The following is a 23,414-nucleotide window of genomic DNA, read 5'->3' on the forward strand; positions in this document are numbered from 1 at the left end:
ACACACAAACACACAGAAATGTAGGTGCACACACCACTTTTACTACAAACGTACTGCTGTGGAAATATTAAAAAAAAGCTAGAAATGTACTCAGAGATTAGTGTGGAGGCCTTGAGTACAACACGTACATGTAATCCTCACGGTGAATGAGACTAAATCTGGCAGAAAGAAACACATGTCCACTGTTTTTGTGCGTGTGTTGTCACTCAAAGAAATCTTACCCTTCTCTGTCCTCGTCCGGTGTTATCCAGAAACGTGGGTGACAGCGGTTTGTTCTGAGGGTCAGAAATTGGCGCCGGTGCCACAGAGTTAGCAGACGGCGAGCCCGGACCTCCTCCTGTGATGGACGAGGAGCTGACCAGAGGTCTGCTCCCATTGAAGAACTGTCGCTTCTCCGCCCTGAATCGCAGGACGCTCGCCTCCAGGTCCAGGCAGTCGCGCCTGCTCTCCTTCAGAGCATCCTGCTGCCGCTTGTAGGCCCGGTCGTTGGCGATGACCTGGGAGAGCGGGATACCAAAGGCCTTGGGAGCCGATTCTGAGGAAAGAGGAGAAAATTTTATTTTCTTGCCAGCAATGATGAACACATAAAAACAAAAGAGAAAACCAGGATGAAGTAGAAAGAAGAAAACAAACATATTGCCCAGAATATCCAAATAGACGATATGGATGAAAAATAGGGAAATAATATTAGTACTATTTATTTTATGCTTTATTTAAGTGTTAAATATTATTATATCACTCTTCCTCACTTGAACACATTCTTTTTGTGCTAAATAAAGCTAAAACAAATTCTAAACTGTCTTGAAACGTGATTAAAATGTATAAGAACAGCATCTGTCTGATTTACTGTTTGTTCTCCTATACAAACAGAACTGCAGAGAAATACATCTGAATGTGCTAACGTTGTAACTCATATTTAGAGCAGAACTGGAGCCTCGAGCGAGTCGTAATTTATTTATAGAACACATTCTTGTCTGCTGATAGTATCTGAGATCCAAACAGGAAAATGATGTGACTTTCATCATTAGGGCGAAAAACAGCAGCCTGTGACTCACTGGTTTCTGCAACATTTGCACCAGTGTTGTGCGATGCTGTGAAACAACAAATGAACACAAAAATGGATCTAAAATATGGGATGTTTTTAGATATTGAAACAAAAGCAAAAGTCCTTGGTTAGGGGATAATAAATATCCCTAACCAATTGGCTGTTTTGGAAAGCTGAGCTACATCTGAGGTCCTAGATTGCAAAGATAGGGGCGATATACACATTCAGGTATCTTAAAGTTTTCAGAGAACTCTGTGCGCTTCTGTGAAAACCAAATACACCCTTGGTGTTACAGCACCCCTATAAAAGCATTTACCGTGTGTTAACACGATACTTTGGTTAACACAACCTTCCCAGGAGTGTACGTTCCAGCAAACTCGCCCTGAGGTCGGAAGGTGCTCAAACAAACCCTCCAAAAATCCAAAAGCTACATCTCAAACTCTACAGGCCTCTGTTAGCATGTTAAATATGTGGGTTTATGGCAGTACACTTAGAAAAAGACTGAACAAGTGCAACTTGTTTGGTTTCCAGGAGAAAACTTATTCTCTCTAAAAATGTCTTTAAAAATTAGGTTTAAAACTTTCCTTTTGATAAAGCACATAGTTGGGACTGGATCAGGTGATCAGGCTCAGGGTGTTGGGGGCTTCCCATGATTTCTTCTTCACTCACTATGTGTTTACACAGCACTCTGCCACAGGCCGCGGGCACCTTGTAATCGTTTATTTAACCATGAACTTCTCAACATACCAAAGTATTCTAGAGCCAAATATGAGCCCATCTGTCTGGCAGCTAAAGCTTGGCTAAAACTGAATCATACAACAGTACAATGATCCCAGGCACAACAGCCAATCTACAACAGAATGGCTGAAAAAAAAGAAGAAAGACCTTAAATGCTGCATGTAAACTTCAATGAACTGAAGCAACGCTGTAAAGAAGAAGAAAAAATCCTCCACAACGACATGAGAGACTCACAAACTGAAACAGAAATGATTCCTTCAAGTTATTGCTGTTAAAGGCGCCTCTACAAGCTGCTGAATCGCTGGGTTGTACTTTTCACAGGAGTGTATGTGTTACTTTAAAAGTTTGAGATGGGCCTGTCTAATGTATGGGAGAGCAAATATGTTTGCCAGTCATAGTAGCCAACGAATCACAAGGCAAGCTGATAATATACAGCAGAGAGATGGACGTACATCCCAGGTCTGAAAAGTAAAGCCAGTTTACTTGCAGAAACACTTGGTTATCTAGAAGTCAACGGGAAAATAAAAATACTGAAAGGAGGATGATCCAGCTCATTGGCTGATGAGTTGAACTAACTCGCTAACTGATAAGTGGTCAGCCAAAAACATTATCTCGAGGATGGGATTTCGCAAACCTCGGTGATGTCATTGTGGCAATGTCCATCTATTATACTGTTAATGACGCTGACAAAGCTCTGATTAGCAAATAGCATGAACCAAGTTCCATAGTGACTAATATTCATTCACACACAACTGGGTAAACAATCACTGTCGTGATCAACTTCACTTTGATGTCAAATGAAACAACCTCACTCTCTCAGTATATTCCCATAACATGATGTAATGGGCTATCAGCACAAACAACACACGTAAATCGAAGCAACACTCATTACAATGGTCTGTGAATACACAACCAATGCAGATGTGCTTGTGTGCAGTCCTTCAAAAGACAAGGCTTGCAGCCTCAGATCTAGTACTGCATTTGTGTAGGTACAATACTAGTTGATTGAAAAGTTAGACAAAAGTTGCTGCAGAAACATGAAAGAGAAGGACAGCATAGATGGCCTGAACTGAAATAATCAAACATTTTCTGTCTTCTTCAGTGCACAGGATAGGCTAAAGCCCCAACATCAGCACAAACACCAAGAAGGCCTGTTTCCCTCTTATTACACTACATAGGAGTGACATGTAGAGCAGGGGTGGGCAACTCCAGGCCTCAAGGGCCGGCTTTAGTTGTGTCCTTGATCCAACACAGCTGATTTAAATGGCTAATTTAACTCACCATCATGTCTTCACGTTCTCCAGAGGCCTGGTAATGAACTAATCATTTGATTCAGGTGTACTGACCCAGGGTGAGATCTAAAACCAGGATACCGGCCCTCGAGGGCTGGAGTTCCCCACCCCTGATGCAGGTATTGTGTGTGCCATGCCTTTAGTGCTTGATGCAGATCTTTATTAAAATGCACAGTTGTTATTAATAAAACACTGAGGGAACTCGGGAGTGTGAGAGCCTGGAGGAGCAGAGATTACAGGGATGCTTACAGCAGTGCAGAGATAATGACTGATAAATCGAATCAAGGCAACTAAAGGGTCTGTTTATAGGCGATGATGAAATGAACTCGTTAGCCTGTGAACGCCGTAATCGCACAGCTCCTCGCACAACGGATAAGAGGTTTAAGTAGACAAGCGGTGTAAGAATAGACAGAATGTTGGGAGCAGGATAATCCTGTTAGAGCAGCCGCAGCCATACAGCAGACATCACACTCAGACTGATACCGGCTTACTGCAGACACGCTCACGCAGGTAAACACGGTACGAGTGAGGTCACTGTCGTCAGTTTCATCCTCGACACAGCAACTCAAAATGTAAATGTCTCACTATGCTACATCAGTCCACTCCCGAGGTTAAGCATAGACTGTTTATCTGGCACCCACCTTAGTGAAGGCCCAGTTAGACATTCGTCTATTTAGTCTGGTCACTCTTTGATCAAGATCAAAGAGATGTGGTGACCCTGGGTCAGCACACCTGAATCAAATGATTAGTTCATTACCAGGCCTCTGGAGAATGTGAAGACATGTTGGTGAGTTAACTCTTTGATCAAGATCAAAGAGTGATAAAGCCAAACTGTAGTTGTTATTTCATGATAAAAAGATGCATCGCCTAAAAAGAATCTGGATATTTTGTGCATGAGAGGAAAAAAACCCACCAAAAGGTAAAAAAAACCTGCTTGTTGGCTCTCTGTCAGTAGTGCCCAGGAGTATACCAGATGTAGCTACCCAAAAATGTGTAACTGCTCCAGGGTGTCCTGGATCTACCCTAGGACCTCCTCGTGATAGAACATGCCAGGAACACCTCGGCACTCTGGAGGCCTCCTAATCAGATGCCTGAACCACCTCAGCCGACTCCTTTCAGTGTGGAGGAGCAGTGGTCCTCTGAATGACTGAGCTGACATGTGTTTCACACACATGAAACAGGAAGCAGATTATTTAGGTTCTATCTACCTAACACACTCACATTCAAGAATCGTGCACATGCACACGATTGTTTGAATGGAAACACATGGATGCACACGTGCACAGTCTCACCCGGAGAGTCCCGTGCAGGTCAGAGAGGCAAATCGGACTGGCAGGATGCCCTGTGAGGGCTTAAGGATGCAGGATGGACTCAGACTGAAATAACTCAGGTTCTGTGGGGAGTTTATTCTGCAGAGCTGCATTGCTCAGATCAACACAGGAACTATTTACATTACTTTAAATGAAACCAAAAGACAACATTGGGAGTGAGCAAAACTTCTCCATTTAATTTATACTCACATTTTACTCAGCTCCAATGTTCCCTCTAAGCTGCGCGCATGCGCAATTGCGCACTGCTGGCACGGTCTTTGCGCACAGAAAATATGTGTTGGGCACAAAAAAAAAAAAATCTAACCTGAATTGAAATTAAAATTAATACTTTAACAATTCTGTTTTGCAGTGTTAGTCAGTAAGTGACTGGCTGCTCCCGTATGGGATTAGAACGATGCCGCCTTATCCCATAGTCCAGCCAATGATGCGATTCACATTCGTATATACGCAGCTAATCAACGTCATTGACAGGCTATTACAGCGTCCTTATGTGCCGACACCGGTGTTTTAGCTAGCAAAGCGGCGTGGCTGATGTGAAGTGAAGCCACGTTAATGACAACGTGTACAACCATTGGAGATGTGAGCAGGACAAACGGAACAATTGACGGAAAAAGTGTGGACTTTATACCAGCTTTTAAATTGTGTTGATAGGCCACGTAAAACCAGAGTTACGATAAAAAATATATATATGCAATGGGTTTTTTTTCCTATCGTTGTTTATATTTACTGCGGGAAGAAACGGTAAAAACTGCGTTTTATAAGGAAAACGCTCGAAAGCACTGTCCACCTGTGAGCAAAAACAAAAAAACCCCACCTTTTCCTATTGGTGTAAAAATGTACCATGTCGACCAATCAAAACATGGAATTTAGTTGTTTAGAAAGGGGAAGTTTTAGGAGTGACGGCGGTGTTTTGAGATGTGAGACATTTGCGACGTTTAACACAAATCTTGTGTAGTTAGTGTGTAGTGTAGTCAATAGCTTTCTTGTGTGTGTCAGAACAATGAGGCGACTGCTGAATGTTACAGGTGTTACAGGAGTGATACATCTCCTGTTGTCAGGCCTGCAGGTATCAGGCTGTTGTTCTCCTTTATCTCATAGTGGACAGAAATTATTTTTTGGAGTGGCACAAATAATTTGTTTGGCATCAAATTTGATGCAGAACAGCTGATTGTTCTGTAAATACTTTGAAATGTTTTTTAAAAAACCGCCAATGTGCTGCCCATTGTGTTGGATTGTCAATGCAACCCTCTTCTCCAACTCTTCACACACCGCAGGAGAAATGCCAGGGTAATCAATTGCCAGTGTTGGGGAGTAACGGAATACATGTACCGCCGTTACGTATTTAAAATACAAATTATGAGTAACTGTATTCCGTTACAGTTACCGTTTAAAAAGGTGGTATTTAGAGTACAGCTACTTTGTTGAAATAAATGGATTACACGGCGGTACTTTCCTGTTTCATATTGTCGCGGGTCAGGACTGTTTGGGTTTTGTTTGACAGCTACGTTCTGTTGTTCCAGGTGGCAGCGTTATGGTTGCCATGGTTACAGGGTGACGCTCTCTCTCTGCGTGTTTCCTGGGTGAGAGCGCGCCTGTTGTTGTTGTTATGCTAAGCTAATAGGCAGAATCCTACCGGTATAGCTCTAAAGAATGTAGCATCATAGGCAGTGTAGTCCGTGCTGCAGGGAGACTGGACTGCCATACCCGTTATGTGTCTGTGAGCGAGGGAGGGAGAAAAAGGAAAAGTATGAGCTGTCATCGAGCAAAAACGGGAGCTGGAAGCATGTAAATATAATAATAACCACTGCAGCCAAGAAGAGTGCCTGACGAGCCCAGTTGTAAGTAAGCTATTAAGACTCGACTGTACACCGTGTTCGTGTTTTCCTCCAAAAACAATAAGTTCTGTTGGAGCAGCCTTTCAACGCCTCTCTCTGTCTCTGGCTAGCAAAGTTGACCCAGACAACAAAGTAAAGCTAGTTTTCGGCTACGAGCCCGACACAGAACCCACCGTATTAGCCAGAGGTCCCTTTACTACGGCTCGGAGCCGCGGACCTTCAGTAACAGTAATAAATCACAGCAATAGTACATTCATGTAGTTGTAAACAGCATGATAATATATTAAGTAATCCAAACTATTCAGAATACGTTACTCTCATAGAGTAACGTAACGGAATACGTTACAGAATACATTTTGGGACATGTATTCTGTATTCTGTAATGGAATACATTTTAAAAGTAACCTTCCCAACACTGTCAATTGCGCAACATTGGTCATTATATACTGTATTTTGCAGACAGAGTTACAGGACTCTCTCCCAGACCACAGACTCACACTCATAATACAAGTCAGAGCTTTATAAAAATAAATAAATAAATAAAAAAAGAAAGAAAGTTGTGTTTTCAAAATTGGAGTTCAAGTTATTTTTACTTCCAATAGTGTTAACATACTACACAGATCATGAAGATTTGTTTAAATTTGTTTAGAGAGAACATTGCTCAGCTCTAAATAAAATAAAATAAATGAATAAAACACCTGTTTTTAAGGTTTTGTAGTGAGCAGCCCTTTGATAAGTGCCTTGCTGACTAGCTGCCAGCTACTATTAGCTTGTGGCCACATGTGCAAGCTAGAGCAGAGCTAACAGGTAATTAGCGCAACAGATTGTGAAGTATTACACAGTTGTTTACACAGCAGGTCACCATTCACTTAAACTCTAACTTGTTTTTGGTTGCTAAACAGATATTAACCCATTCCAGCTAATAAACATGATCAAATTAGGCTGAAAAATCTTATCGGCTGTTTCTTGGCAACACTAGATGCTAGCTGTTTACTGTGTGAAGGATTCACTCTGCAGTTTGTACAGCCTCTTCTCCTCCAGGCACTAAATCAAAAGGAGATTTTTACTCTTTAAAAATGGGTAAGTACAGTATAATTTAAAATAGTTTATTGTTGGTAAAGAACATGAAAAATCCAAATCATTCACTCATTCAAAGACTTTTCCTGGATCAGTCATACAAATATTTTTTTTAGTCAAACTAGTTAAGAGTCTAAAATCTCAATAAAGATTACACAAGTACTTATTTTTAAAGTGCTGATGGTTAACAATTGCCCCCAAAAGAAGTAAACCATAAACCCCAACATATGGCAAGGTCTGACAGACAGTTCGACTCGGGAACTTTTTAAAATCTTCAGCGCTTTGTAAGCATGTATAATTTGATGATACAGCATGCAATGGTAACAGTAATGATCATATTTACCTCTTATTATATGACACACTGAGTTGAAACTGATTTTCTCTGAAAACACACTACACAAAGAAACACAACATTGCGTGTCAACAGGAACGGGCTTTATCCACTGAAAAGATGTCACCCTTTGATGATGTGCCTTACGCTGTATTTGATCTGTAAGCCGGAGCTTACTCTTCGGTCCTGAGTCCTGACGTCTGCTTGGAGGTACAGTCACTTCTGACATTTGGCCATGTTTGCTGGCATCACAAGCCAACCGTGATGGGGTTAGCAGCTTGCACTGGAAGCGTTTGCTTGTTTAAAGTAAACACTTGATGATTTAATAGCTATCTGTGGCAGCAGGGAAGTGTTGCTTCTCACAGATGGGCAGACAGATTAGCAAGACGTTTAGAAGAGGTTTGAGCGTTTAGAAGAGGGTTGTGAAGTAGTGGGAAAAGTATCTACATGTTTCTTTCATAAAGGCTCAAGGCTCATTAACTAGTAATGTTATATATTTGAAGTCACACAGATGTAAATAATATGAAATAAGAAATTTGAGTTTTCAAGTCTATAGTTCTCTAACTATTTGCATTATAGTAATTCCGCTATGGTTTTCCAGACTGTTAACACTAGTGAGTAAAGATGAGTCTGATGCTGAGAGAAAGCAAGAAAAGAAGGGAGTAGACAGAAGCTCAGCAGATGTTCACTGAGTCCTTGATTTTACTGAGGAGGCAAATAAGAAACATATCAGTGATAAACCCACAAGATAGAGACTGAACTGTTGCTGAACTGGGCTGATCTTGTGCAAGAATCTTGGACTGACTACTGGCTCCACTCCATTCCTCCACAAATTTAAAAATATTAAATCTCAAGAGTCCCATCTCCTGGTTAAATAAAGGTTAAGAGCTGAAAAACAAAATATGAACAGCGAGGAATCTTCACCAAAAAAGAACTGTTAGAAGAACTTAATTATAATTATATTATGTCAACTGGAACACATGATTTAATTAAGTTGTTTTTTTTAATTAACTCTGTCAGATCAGCCCAGCAGATTTCAGTTACACACAATACACAAGTGTGCTTTCACTTAAATAAAAACAGCAAACAAAATTAGTGTAATTTCAAGTTATAGATAGAAACCCAGCAAATACACCACCATCACCAAAGCAGAAGACTGAATTAGAATAATTTAAAACACTGCACTAACTACAACCAAAAATACCTCTTTTTATAATGTGTCTTAATATGTGCTGAATTGTTGATTTAAAACAATCTGCCAGGAAGGGAGATGCTTGTGTCAAAGTGTTACAGTTCAGGAATTTCCTTTCTTTTCGCCCTAAATATGTCTGGTACTCAGGTCAACATCTGTTACTTAAAAAACAGAGTGGATATATTTAGCAGAGGAACAGCTGGGTGATGATATCGAACCTCCTGGAGCATTAGACTTTAAAAACACAGGCTGTCCTCTGTCTTTTCCTAGGAATCAACAGTTTAAACTATTGCTTGGGAAAATTACATAGAAACTAGTGGTTCACTGCATTATGATCAACCATACACTAATGCCAAGCAGATCACAATTGTCACTCTGTAATCCGTTACCTGACGCAGTCCTGCCTTTAGTAGTAGAGGAGCAGAGCCAGCAGGAAAGCTGCCAGGTCCCAATGTTCTGTGTTTTCATTAGCAGGGTTAACTAGAGCTAAGTCACTGTGTGTACAAGGCTGGAGGCAGGCTTTAAAGAGCTGCGTAGACAGCCAGTCAATGCATGTGCTATGTAGTGTTGGGCATTTTGGCTCGTATCTCGCCCTGCTGCGATAATCACCTGAGAAAAGAGAACATCTTTTTCTGAGAGGTCACGCTAACATCTGATTTGTCACATGGGTTAGAGCAGGAAGATGAAACAAGAAGTGGAGAAGGAAAAAAAACACAAGAAGAAGGGAAAAAAAGGTCAGGAGCAAATCAAAGAAAGCCAAAGAGAAGATGAAATGAAAAAATCAATACAGAGAAATACAAAAAGTCTCAAATTTGTTTTGTTCAACAAGCAAACTATCTGCTTCTGTAGTCTGATGTTATTGGCAATTTCTGGGTCTAAAAAGTTGCTTCAGTTTCCATAAACACAAACAGTGAAACACCATTAAGAGTTAAAAACAGTCCAAATTCTTTCAGCTCCAATAAAAAGATTAATGTGGCTCAACTCCCAGGTGTGACAATAAACTTTAAAATCCTTAAAAAAAAAAAGGATCTATGATGTTTAGAGGAGCTAGAAGTTTGGTCCCAGTAACACGGTCCAGGTCCAAGGACCAGTTGGTGAACATCTGGCAACCAGCTAAGCAAAAAATGTGTATTCCTCTGGGATTATGCATTCCCTAGGTGCTATTCACACAGGCCTTAATGCCAGTCACCATCCCCCCCGGCAACTGCTGGTTACCAGAGGAAATATTGTAGTGGTTGCTGGCAGTTGCTAGTGTGAAATTGATCGCAAACAGCAAAAAGCCAGCAATCAACTTGCTAACTAGTTGGGGAATGCACATTTTTGCCACCTATTTGAGGTTATAAGATGATCGCTGATTGGTTTCTGGGTTTGTGTGCCTGAGGCCTTGGCAGGAAGCCAGCTAGCTAGCTAGAACTTTGTTATAAGTTGCTATAAATCTGGAAGTAAATGAAGATGGAAAACCAAATATCAGTGATGTTTGGAGGGTTAGTGAAGTTGGGTCATAGTTGGTTAGTTGGAGAGCTTTGGTTAGACTAATATAAACTAGTGCTAATATAGACTAACGCGGCAAACCTCCATTAGCGAGTTATGGCGGATTGCCCCATGCGTGGGACGATCCGCCATAACTCGCTAACCGAGGTTTGCCAAGTTAATGCGGTTATGGCGTTAACGTCATTTTAACGAGATTAACACTGACAACACTAATATAAAAACACGAGCACTGGGTAGGATGAAGGTTAAATTGTCTTCAATAAAAGTAAATACTGAGGGTCCTTGATTGGCACATTCAAACACCATCATATAACAGGGAGGAAACACCAAAAACGGACTTTTTCGTACATCTGAAATGAGCCCATCCGCAACATAAGGTTAGTCATTACCATGTTGATTGGTTTGGATTACTGGCTATGAAAAAGTCCTTAATGGTCTAAACCTTAGTAGGCCTCTGTGTGATTATTCCATAAGCTCTTTGATGTTTTGTTTCCAGGACTGTAGTGTACACTGTAATTTTTAAAATCTTAGTCGAATGATGTGCTACGCATGAATAGCGCCAAAAAAAAGTAGAGGCAGAAAATGATGACCAAATAGGGGGATTGAGTCTACAAGAAAAACAACGGAGCAGCATGTTAAAAATACAAGCGTCTCATCCAACACAGCAAACGCTTTGACTTGGAGAAAGTGTTGTTATCGCATTGCTTAACAAAAAGATTGCCAGCACCATAGCCCCAGGAAATTAAAAGTATTATTTGATCTGCAGAGATGAGACTCTGTATATCTCTTACTCTTTTTAACCACAATGGCAAGGTGGCAGTTCAAAAGAAATGTAGTGGAAATCAAAGCAGAAAGTCACGGGGCCCCTCAGAAAATTCAAAGGCTTAAAGCCAAATATGAAACCTTCCTCCATTTCTGCTGAGAATGGAAATCATGTTTAGAACTGGAGAATATCTGATCCGGCAAAAATAATCAGATTTCATACTGCTTCACACCGAAGGCCAAGTGGACTCAGACTCAAAAGAACAGGCTTTCATTGACTTAACTACATACTCCAAAAGAGGGGTGTGAGGAAGCACACATGCCACAAATGTAGATCAAAGATCCAAAAACCAATCCACAATATCCAAAAGTTCCAGATTCAAATCTTTTTCCACTTTGTTTGTACCCAGAAAAACACAATTATAAAAAATAATGTGTGCTAAATGGGGTTCTTCATTTTGTTAGTCTGACTTTGTTAGTTTCTTGGTGTTTTTGGTTTAAATGTAATCATTTGTTGCAAAAATAAAACTCCCAAACATATTGTAGATGATACTTATAGCTCTACTAAAGGAGTTAAACTTGCAGTTTGTTCATTCATTATTCACTTGCAGTTATAAAAACAATGAAGCACCAGCTAAGTGAAACTTCCAGGATTTAGAGTTCAGTCCTGATCCACTTGTTCTTTTTAAACAGTGTTTCAAGTATGTGTGGCCATTAGTGGTTAGTGGTGGTAAAAGACACTGGACGCCAGTGGTGTATGTGGTTATGTAGCTTCAGCGGACAGAAGGAACATTGTGTTTGATGATAACATTTAGCGTAACAGCCTGTGGGGAAACACATTCACAGTTTATAGCCGCAGACGGGATCGCGTCCACTTCTATGGTTTGGGGTTTCATGAACTCACCTCGCTCTTTCTTTTCCTTTGAAAAGGAGTCAAACTTCCTGCGCAGAGATTTTCTTCGCTTGTGAGTTTCTGTGGGAAGAAAGAAAAGGTCACAGTCGATACAGTTTGTTTCTGATGCTCAAGTATGTGTTTGCTTTAGCTTGAACAATGAAGTCTGTGTCACAGTCGGTCTGGGATGTCTGTCTTTTGTTACTGTTGTACATCAATGAGATGTGCCGATCACCAGCTTTTATCTGTACATGAACCCAAATACTACCATCCGTCCGTCCATCCATCCATCCATCCATCCTGCCCTCTATGCCTCCTTCCGATAGCACATATGTGAAAGGACTCACCCAGGAGGCATAGAGGGCAATCTCATCGGCTACTCCTTACTATAGAGTAAATTAGTTTAGTTTTACTGCACTTCAACTGTAGATTTGCTTTTTGTTTCAAAAGTCTGTATTAAATAGAAAAAAGTCTTTATTTCTGAAAATTATTTAGATTGTAATTTTTATATTAGTTTTAGATTTTTATTATAATTATTACTTATTATAATATGATGTGTATTGATCAGGGAAAGAGTTACAAAGTTCAGAACAAGCATCACAATCCAAATGCAAAGTTTTATGACCCACAGTGAGAACACTAAAACCTATAAAAACAAACAAAAAACAAAACTGTGTATCTAAAACCCAGCATTTAAAAATTTTAATTAAATCAATTTCTAATATCAAACACAGTCTTACAGCATTATGTAAAATTGTCACAATTTTTAATGTACTAATTTCTGATTATGAATAATTATGAATTTTCCTGTTTTGGTGAGTTTTTTTAAAACCTGATTGGTTTATCGACTGTCCTCGTGTGCTTCCCTGTATATAAAATAAGTATTTCATTGGGGCATTAAATTAGATTTAGGCTTTAAACAGCACTCGTTTGGATTTGTGTACATGAACACAAACTAATTAGTTATAATTTAATGAATAGTTTATGATACCAGGCTGGTATATCAATGGTATGTGGTGGAGTAAGTATAAATGTATTAAATTCATACTTATAACGTTGATCGTAAAAGTAATGTGTCCTTTTAAACACACACCACCAATCAGGCTAACCCTCAATACGACATTTACTTTTTCCTCTTCATCTCACTTGTTATCTTCTGCTTTCACCTCTTCCTCATTTCTAATTCGAGAGCAGAAGTTTTTCAACAGACTGAGTCTGTTTAGTGTTTTTGAATATCATAGTATTGTCAAAATTACTGATTGTTTACCGATTTAAATATTTACACCTAATACTTACACTGGTAGCTTAATACGTAAAAAAATATGTTGAAAAAAAACCCAATCTCTGTTTAAACTCTATGTCAACTAAAAGACAAAAACAACAACTTCAGTTGCCTGAAGGTGCTTTATATTGTAATGCAAAGACTGTATAGACTCCTACACTTTCTATAAAGGTCTTGGCTCATATTTGGATAGATGTAAAACCTCATTTTCATAAATTTCAGAAAACTGACAATACAAAAAACATTTGAGTGTACCTAATAATTTGGAGAAGATTTCTGATGAAATGTTTACCCTGCCTGGGTTTTTCCCCTTAATTTCAGTCTGAGCTGAAAAACAACCACTGCTGACATTTCTACTTCCTCTTTGCACTTTTTTAATAAAATACTGTGAACTACATCCCCAAAACAGAAAATCTGACGGTGTGTATGTTTTGTTACAAGTGGGATATTTTTTATTTTTAGGAACTCTACAGCCTCGCACTCTGGCTTGTGTGGACGAAGCCTTTGTTGGCTTTAGCAAAGCTGCTGTTTAGAAATCACTAATTCAAAGTCAGACCTTTTCCCTATTAAGGAATCACTGCTCTAATGCTGCCTGGCCTGTTTGTGACACTTTAAAGTACGGACATTCATTTCCCTCTTTTTTCCTGCTTTAATCAAAAAAATAAGAAAAAATGAAAGTAGCAGGGAGCAGATGAAGGCCGCTGTGTGCTGTTGGGATAAAGAGGTCAAATTCTCATGACTGCAGGAAATTAAAGTTTATTTCCAAAGCACACAGCCCCTCCCATCGAACGCACGCCTCATCCAGCTGAGGCTGATCTGCTACTGATGAGTGTGTGCATGTACATGTGTATGATTACGTAATGCACATTCACAGGGAGATAAGGTGACAGACAAGACAAAAACAAAGAGGGGATAAACAGCCCAGGCTTTGATGTGTAAAAGACTCGGCTACCTTCCTGCGCTCCGACTGAAGATGTTTGACGGAGGAAATCAAGGAAAATTATGCATTCAATGTCAATTGCAGGTATCTAACATCTCCTGCAGGCCTAATGAACAACCAGAAACATTTCATGCATGTTGCTACCTCTGCCAGATCTATTTTACAATCTATGACTGGCTGCTTAAGAAGTGCAGATGTGCAGGTACAGTGTTTAAATTCATTCAGAACCTCAATGTCACACTATTTGTCTGAGCTGATTGTTAAACAGGCCACCTTTATTTATTACTGAACAGACGCATGGCTACTGTTTTGGATTTTATCTCCTAACCCCAGTTTACTATCCCGTTTTGGTTGTTGTTTGTTTGTCTCTTCACTGATGTTTGCAGCCCCTGAGGTCAAGTGTGCTGGATGCAGGGGGCCAAGGGACCACTGAATCCTTCCCATCTACTCCGAGACTTCTGGTAAAATAATTCAGGATTCGCAGAACAGGCACGTGTGCTTTTTTTTACTTCTTATTTGTGAGTAATACCACTGTGAATTTGAACTGGAGCAATACTGGCAGGACAGATGCTGTGGTTTCAGTCGCGTTAGCCGATTGTTAGGTTTGCTTAATTATGTTCTTAGAGCCTTAAAAAACATCAGATCATACATGCACAATGAACATGGCTGCAATAATATGAGTCAATTGCCTCGAGCAGCCCATACTTTAAGCATGGCAGTGTTCTCTGTGGTGTTCTATTTTTTATGTGTTGCAGGCATAGGAACCAAATGCAAAACTAACATAAACATAAGCAGGAAACACAGAGGCAAGTAACTGACACTGGGGATGGGTTGATAGATGTTTCAAAACACTGCTCCAAAGTGTGGTTAAAAACACCCATGTCACATGACCATGGCTGCATGTCACCGTTGTGACAGGTCTCTCTAATCACACTGAGTGCCTGTATCCTCATTATATACCGCCACTTCATTAGGTATACCTATTCAACTGCTCCTTGACACAAATATCAGCTAATCAGCTCTGTGCATTTAGACATGGGTGGTGGCTAATGAGGCCAAAGGAGAATGGTCAGACTGCTTCAAGGTGATAAGAAGGTAGGCAACAGTAACTCAAATAACTACTTGTTCATACAAAAGTATGCAGAAGAGCATCTCTGAAAATAAAACAAGGTAAACTTTGAAAGGGATGTGCTGCAGCAGCAGAGACCACAAAGTGTGTAACTTCTGTCAACTAAGGAAAGAGAACTGAGGCTAGTGAGGCGATGTTTTATCAGGCAACAGAGCATCATTTAAACTCCAACCTAAGTATTATTGCTGACCACATCCATCCCTTTATGACCACAGTGTCCCATCTTCTGATGGCTGCTTCCAGCAGGATAACAAACCATGTCACAAAACTCAAATCATCTCAGACTGCTTTCTTGAACACAACAATGAGTTTACTGTACTCAAATGGCCTCCACAGTCACTTGATCTCAAGCAAATAGAGCGCTTTTGGGATGTGGTGGAACAGGAGATTCGCATCATGGATGTACAGCCCATAAATCTGCAGCAACTGTGGGATTCTGTCATGTCAATGTTTCCATGTTTCCAGCATTTTGTTGAATTAAGACAGTTCTGAAGTCCAATGCAGGCCAACCCAGTACTAACAATGAGTAACCAGTAGAGCAGCCCATGCTCATATATTTCAGATTATCAAAGCATTTAAAGTTTTTACTCTTTTGAATGCATAACTTTTTATATCTTGCTGCTGTATACCTGACTAGAAAATCATCATCTCAAAGATGCTCACCTGGTTAATAAATATTTAACCAAAAGCCAAGAGTTTTAAGTGTTAATAGGACAGACTGAAATGATGCAGGGAAGTAATAAAAGGACAAAAAAGAAAAAGGAAGTAAAACGAGAGGAAGTGGAGAGAGAGTTAGTTTGCAGTCCCTGCAGAGCAGCGACTCATAAAACAGGGCATGAGAATGAACTCCAGACCACACCAAATAAGAGAAAAATCTGTCACACAAGTACCAACACATTTCACAAAGAATTCCTTGGACCCTGCCAGCAAAACTAAAAACCACACTTGTGATGCATAAAACATTCAAATACCTGCATACGGGGGCCACGCATGAAAATAAATGGAGAGTGGAATATATACAAACTGTACAAACACACTGGAGAAGGTTTATAGGAGCGATTTGTCCTTCAGTTCCAGCAGGATGAAGCACCCAGAGAATAAAGGGAGCGGGCACATAGAGAGAAAAGTGAGATGAAACGCGAGGAATGAAAACACGTACGGAGATGGGGAGGGAAAAAAAGCAACAAAAGACGGACTGGAGGGAGGGAGCGCAACGGGAGGTGATGCTGAGACTGTAATAGACTGGGTGGCCTGGAGAGATTACAGCCCGGGGGAGAAACCGAGGAGGAATATTCCCACACTTACTCAGAGAGCACTTTGTCTGTGAGACGGGCAGAGGAAACTGTCTCACAGGACACAAAAAATGACAGCCATTTTAACTTTTACTGATCCAATTTGGAGCTTAGAGAATCTTGGAGATTGAGATGTGTGAGAGCTGAAGGAGTCATTTTTAAGGCAGATAAAATGAGCTTTTCTAAGCTTGTCACAGTTTTTCATAGATAGCAGCAGCCGGTTTTCTTTTTCCAGATTAAGTGTATTAATAACTGTATTACATCACCTTTAGGCATATATACACTGTGAGTTCATTTACACATGCACTTATATGGTCATTTACTACAAATAAAACAGTCTGTTAGGTTAAATAATCGATTTACGTTCTGCTTTTCTTACACAAACCTCTCCGGTTAATTAAGTTCTTCACATTTGCTGCCGCTGCTGCTCATTACCCAAAAAGTTGACTTCATAAAGAAACAAGGAAAGTATGAGCATGAGCTGTTTTACAAGCTGCACACCGTCTCGCTCTCACTGGGTTTCTTGGAAGAAACTGTTTGGGTTAGTGAGTCTGCTGTTTACAACATCACTAAATCAAAGCCAGCTTTTTTTCAGGAGCACAAGGCATTTAAAGTTTATTTCATCAACGTGGGATATTTGTGAAGTTTATGTTGGAGCATTAAAATCACATATGCTAAGGACATCTACCATGATAGTAGTGATCACCACGGGGGGTGGGAGGGGGGGGGGGACAAAAACAAGTAAGAAAACAGACGGTATAAAGTGAATTAGTCATCTTTCCCATTAACGTTACTGTTTAATTGAACCCTGACCTGATGGGACAAACACACATATGAACAAGAAAGAAGAACAAGATTTCCCAAAAGCACGGAGCACGGGGAGTCTCACAGGATGTGTCATACATTAGAAACATTATCTGCTAAAAGTAGATTTTCTTGGAGCATTAATATCAAAACAAGTGTTCACTCTAAAGTGTATTTACATTGTAAGGGCATAAAACGTGACTCACAACATGGGTAACATATGCGTTACGAAGGTTCCTCTCTTGTGAGACTTTAAGTAATGCGAGAAGCCAATAAATTTGTAACAGAGCATTGGACAGACCAAACAAGATCCCACTGAGCAACAATGATAACATTAGATGAGCAAAAGTAGCGTTTTATGTCATAACATCATTAAAAGGTTACTGGACAAATTTCCATTATATTAGTGCAAAACATTGACGTAGAAGTTCACTTACAGATGCTTAATCTTGTGCTAAACATAGCTAAAAATGTCCTCTTTTTACAAGGGTAATCACAATATGTGTTGCCTGAAGTCAGAAGTTTCCAGGGCATCTTCACACTAAATTCCACCACACATACTTATTTTGGACATGTGTGAAAATCCGAAAGAGCTGCTGAAAGAAATAGACTTTGAGTTTGTTTTGGATGCTTCAGATGTTTGTCAGACATCCAGAAAAGTGGACATCTAGCGAGCGACTAGACCTTCAAACAAAGCCTTGTATGTACAGATACCCAGATACTTCAGTGAACAACCAAAACACCCACACGTTCGAAACTTTTAAAGCTGATTTAAACATCTAAAGACCTCCAACAAAAGGTCCTGAACTTTGTAGATCAGTCAAATGCAGAAAGTTTAAACATCCACAGACATCTTGAACGTTTCTGTCCAGTGCTGGGCTCCTCTCTCCTTATGTTGTCACCGCTACAAACAATGAGTGAGGAAAACAAAAAAAAATACAGCTTAGAAGACACACTTTGAATCTGTTGAGCTGCAGCGGGGACCAGCAAATTTAATGAGAAAAGAAAACTGACACCTAGCAAACTTTAAACATTCAATCCGATCCATTTAGAGAAAAGAAATCATACATCATATATTTGAGCATATTTATTTGTTAAGTGAATATTAAAAGATAGTGCAGCTGGTGTTACCAGTTCTCCAATGCAGTCAATAGACTTTAAAAGATGGCCACTTGATGTCTCCTGATGAATAAAGAGATCCTGACAGAAAATCTCATGCTGGGCATTTTTGAATCTGACCAACCAAGGGTTAGCCATTTGGTTATCGTTAGATGTGCCTGTTTGCGTATCCTGTTTTTCCTCTATTTCATTGTAATAGTGACCACAATTTACTAAATGAACAAATATTTTATTAAATAAGACTTTAAACTAACAACTGAGACCATAAACTCACTGAGAAAGTTTACTGAGATGAAGGGCGAGGAGGCTGGAGATGATTTTGTCTATATTTCTGTGCAGCTAGGTTTGTTTTGGCAACCACAGAATTGACATTTATGGCAATGTACAGGCAGCCACATCCATCGTTTATGTGAAGATTGAATCACAGCTAGAACATGAGGCCAGTATAAAACCTGCAGGTAAAAAGGGCAATGCAGGTATTGTTTTATTTAAATATGCTCAAGTTAAAGCAGCTAATTTAGAAGGTCTCATGTAGTGGAACCTATAAAAACCTCATGGGACTTTAAACGACGCAGAAAATGGGAGAATGTTTTTCCCCATGTATTCATGCGTGGATTGTAAATAGTTAAATAGTTCCTCCTATTATGTTGTAAGAAACTGGGACTGTTGTGGAGGGCCGCTCAGATAAGTGCGGCTCTCTACAACAGTCCAAGCTTCTTATGTGGGCCATTGGAAAAATGAATTCCCCACTCGTGCTTTGGATAATTTTAGGCATGAAATTAAGGTGAATTAAATTACACTTCTTTTTTTTTCATTAACACAGGAATTTTGTTTACAAAAAATCTCCACAAGGGCTTGTAGGCCCATTTTGGTGCATGCATGCATTGTGAAAAGTTGCAGAAGTAAAGTGGTCGTATCCCAATTGTAAATTTTATACTCAAGGGGAATTGTAAGCCCTTGATATAATTGAGCTCCACTGTTTATTTGAAATCTTAAGTATACCCAGCCTCAATCAGCGACATGGTCAAAGTTGAGGAGGTCGAAGGGTTAATAACCCTGCAAGAGAACAGTAGTATGGGAGAGAGCTTCTGAGTCTGAGAAAAGAGGCTTACTTACCAGCTGGTCTCACAGGCGAAAAGCCACCAACAGATCCTGATCATACAAAGACACCAGTTGAATATTTCCATATTTCCTCAGCATCAGCCCCAGTGATCCTCCTGACCTCACTGACCCTACCAGCCTCAATAAACACAAGAGGAAACCTCCTGGTCTGAAGTCTGTGAGGTGTGGGAGGAATTTGCAGTTTATTAGTGAATCTAGCCCACTTTATTAGATGGATTGAGTCCTTCAGAGTTCAAAAGGGTACACAAGATTTACATGTAGGTCTGATGTAAGACTAAGAAAACCAAGCACCACCAAAGCCTGAATTTGGGCAACTCAGTGTGGCAGAATTAATTAAAACTACATGAAACACTGCTATATCACTTTGTCTCCTTCACCACCACCTTTACACTTCAGTTCAGATACAGTTTGTAAAATATCAACAGTATATGTCAGTGTACAGCAGATTGCACTGTATTTTGGTTTTCTTACTCCTCCCAATTCAAGTCCATAACCCTTGACACAGTGGGCACCTTCCTCTGTAAGTAAGTATAGCCTGTCAGTCTAATTTTTCCATTAGTCAACAATTTGTGTCCATGTCTTTTTTGTTCTGTCTGATGACAGCGATACTGACGTGAGTTGCTAACTTTTCTCTTGCTAAGAGCTGCTGTTAGCTGTTGTTTTTGTTACTGTTAGCTGCTTTTAGTCAGCACTGGTGAAACTTTCTTTGAAATAGATCAAACCTTATTGTATCCGGATACTCACTCAATAAACTGATGCAATGTGAGAATGTAACTTTTTATAAGAGGTAAAGTGTGATTTTTAAGCTACTCGAGCCTAACGTTAGCTGGCATAATTTTAGGTAATGTTAGCTAGCGTTAGCTAATGTTAGCTTATAACCAGCTTTTATTGTTGGTTAGCTGGCTTCTTTAAAAAAATATTTATGCGTGTTTTTGTGGGTCAGTTCAGGAGAGGAAGTTTGAGTCAAGGAAGAGGATGAGGTATAAATGAGGGCGGGGAACGAAATCGTGTGAAAGTGAAAATGGAAATATACATGCACAAATATCAAATAGTCATGTATAGTTTGGAAGAGCTAATTCATTAAATTACAAGTAACCCATAAGGTGTACACATGTGTGCCAAGTCTCTAGCCACATACTTGGTGGAACAACGCACAGGTTACAACCCCTGTTAATGTGCTGACATTTGAACCTATGCTTCATCGGTCACCATTTTTACATTGTTACACGAAAACTAAATAGCCATATCTGGAAAACCTACACCCCTGTAAAAGCAGTGTGTATGCAACACTACTGCATAAATCAAGTTATTAACATTCAACAATTCAACCACAATTGTGGGAGTTCCTGCTGCAACAGGTGTCTCCCATAGCACATTTTGCCATAATGACTCACACCAGGACAGCTGCACAAGTTTAAAATCAAAAACAAAACAATACCAGCTAGACTATGACTTGGAAACAGCAGTACTGGTCGGTGGTTTAAGAAGTGAATAATACCCAGCTATCTCATATCATCACCCCTAGCGGTGGGAAAAAAGACAAATCATGACCCTATCCAATGCTATTTGAGATAAAGAGTCAATTAACAGAAATCACCATGCCTCCCTTTCCCCTTCCTTATCAATCTGACACCCTGGATTCCGTTCCCGATGATCCTTAATGTCTTCCTGCTTTATGCTCATTCCTCAGATTCACAGACAGGCTGTTATGGCTCCCCTCGCAGACTGAGTTGTTGTTTTTGCTTTAGGGCAGTTCAGTCTAAGTTTGGCTGAGTGTGGCTAACCAAACTGGCGCCATACTCACCAGGTCATCGTGAACTTTTATTCTCAAACCTCAAGGAGACCAATCCGCCTCACCACCAAGACTGACTAATGAAATTTAACTGCATTAAATTGGCAGCAATGGTCACAAAAACAAAGTTGTCCTTCATCAGTTTCACTATTCTGGGAAGCTATTGTAATGGAGTAACTATCATGCCCTGTCCCTATGAATTTAATGGCCGGACATAGCATTTTTTCATGTTTTTAAACCTTTACCTCCTTGCCTTCCCTATAGGGGATTGTGCCAAATTTAAAAACTGATTTGCAACTTAAATGCTATTTCAGAAATCAACAGAAACACAAAAAATACTCTGGCAACACTTGAACTCTGGCTATCACAAGTCTTTGCAAGTTACACAAAGTTTAGGCCCATTTCCAAACAATTACTTTCGCATGTGACTTAACAGCATTCTCAATTATGTGTCAGAGGAAACTGATTTTCTCTCAGATTGGGGTTATTTGTTATGTTTCACAATTACTTAAGTAACTTATTTACTATTTATAGTTTAGCCTTTCTAAAGTCGCCCATTTTCAGTAAACCAATAAAATGTAAGCCGGTGTAGGACTTGGCAGCCTTGAAACCCAGAAATTACAGGTTATCCTTCCATGATGGTCAATGTAACGAAGGGTGTCTTTTAACTCAAATAATGCTGCTTTTTTATTTAAAAAATCAAACCAAATCCTTTTGATGCCTCAAAACCAGTAAATCCTAATACTATGAAACCAAGGTAATAAGGAGGTAGATGTGACTAAGAAGGATAATCCTCAAGACTTTTATATCCTCCTGAGAACCAAGGACAAAAGAATATTCCTATTTAACTTTATTTATGATTTCCTGCCTCTTTGGAGCTAAAAGAAGCCACCCAAACACATGACATATTAATATAAAGCCCAGGATGTCCTCTGTTTAGTGCCTCAGGAGTTAGTAGGGTAGTTCAAATAAGTCAGAAGATACAGACTAAAAACAAATTCCCATTACAGAGGACATAAATGAATAGGCCAGTTCTCAGGATGATATGGAAGACAAAGGTTCAACTCCCATGACACCCATTTTTGTTTAGTCCCAGATTCCATCAGTCCAAATTCTTTGGGGTAAAGATCAAATATGTATGCCTTAAACTTTTTTTTTTAAAGTCTTGAATATTTGAGCCTCCAAATCAATAAAGGTAGTATATGAGTGCTAAAAATTAATGGAAGTACTTTGGAAAATATTGAGGAATCCAGTTAAGAAATCAGTTTACACTCAACCACCATCAGATCCTTTAGAAACACCATCTCTGTCCTTCCCCCTTACCTTTAGGGATGCTGATCTTGAAGTCCAGGTCCCTCTCCTCCAGGTGGTACAAAGCGACTTCCTGTAACCTGGCTCGCTCCAGCTCCGATAGGCTCTGGATGGGAACTGGCTGTAACCGCACGCTCTGTCCCAACATGGTGGCCCACGTGTGATCCCCCTGCAGAGAAAATAGATGGTTAAAGGATACAGAGGACACAAAAATACCTATAGAAACACAAGCCATTAATCAACGGGTACCAGATGGTCTTCAAACTAAAAAAACAAAACACAAATCTCCACTGACATGCAATCTCTGACCATTGCCAACCAACCATCAACTACTTAAAGGCAAAAAAAAAAATCTTCAAAAGCAAAAACAGAGAATTCAGCTGTGAGTAAGCACACATTTATGTGCTATGCTTTTCTCACTGTGTAACAAGATAAAGAAAGAGACCATGTTTCTCATCAAAAAGTTCGGTGTGTTCATTTGTTTTCACTAGTCTTAAGCCTGTATTTATTTTTATTCTTAGCCTTTTATTACAAAAACCTATTGTGATGCCCTTTTTGTCTGTTGACCTTGAGATCTTTGCACAGTAAAAGCTCATTAAATCTCTGCAGACACAACCTGACCTTTTAAAAAAGGGGG

The 23,414-nt window shown here is 39.8% G+C and overlaps 1 protein-coding gene across 4 annotated transcripts in view; it reads right to left on the reverse strand.

The window, feature by feature from the left end:
- The window catches only part of arhgap36 (Rho GTPase activating protein 36), an 81,747-nt gene that overhangs the window by 13,042 nt on the left and 45,291 nt on the right, over positions 1–23,414 (reverse strand). For all 4 annotated transcript variants that reach the window (XM_085140025.1, XM_085140054.1, XM_085140045.1 and 1 more), the window contains exons 2-4: positions 22,790–22,946; positions 11,999–12,067; positions 222–535 (exon numbers count right to left, since the gene is read on the reverse strand). In XM_085140025.1, the coding sequence (XP_084996151.1) occupies positions 222–535; positions 11,999–12,067; positions 22,790–22,946 (540 nt within the window). The remainder of the gene's footprint in view (positions 1–221; positions 536–11,998; positions 12,068–22,789; positions 22,947–23,414) is intronic.

The sequence above is a fragment of the Neolamprologus multifasciatus genome, chromosome 3 (genome assembly GCF_963576455.1).
Source record: "Neolamprologus multifasciatus chromosome 3, fNeoMul1.2, whole genome shotgun sequence".
Taxonomy (NCBI): domain Eukaryota; kingdom Metazoa; phylum Chordata; class Actinopteri; order Cichliformes; family Cichlidae; genus Neolamprologus; species Neolamprologus multifasciatus.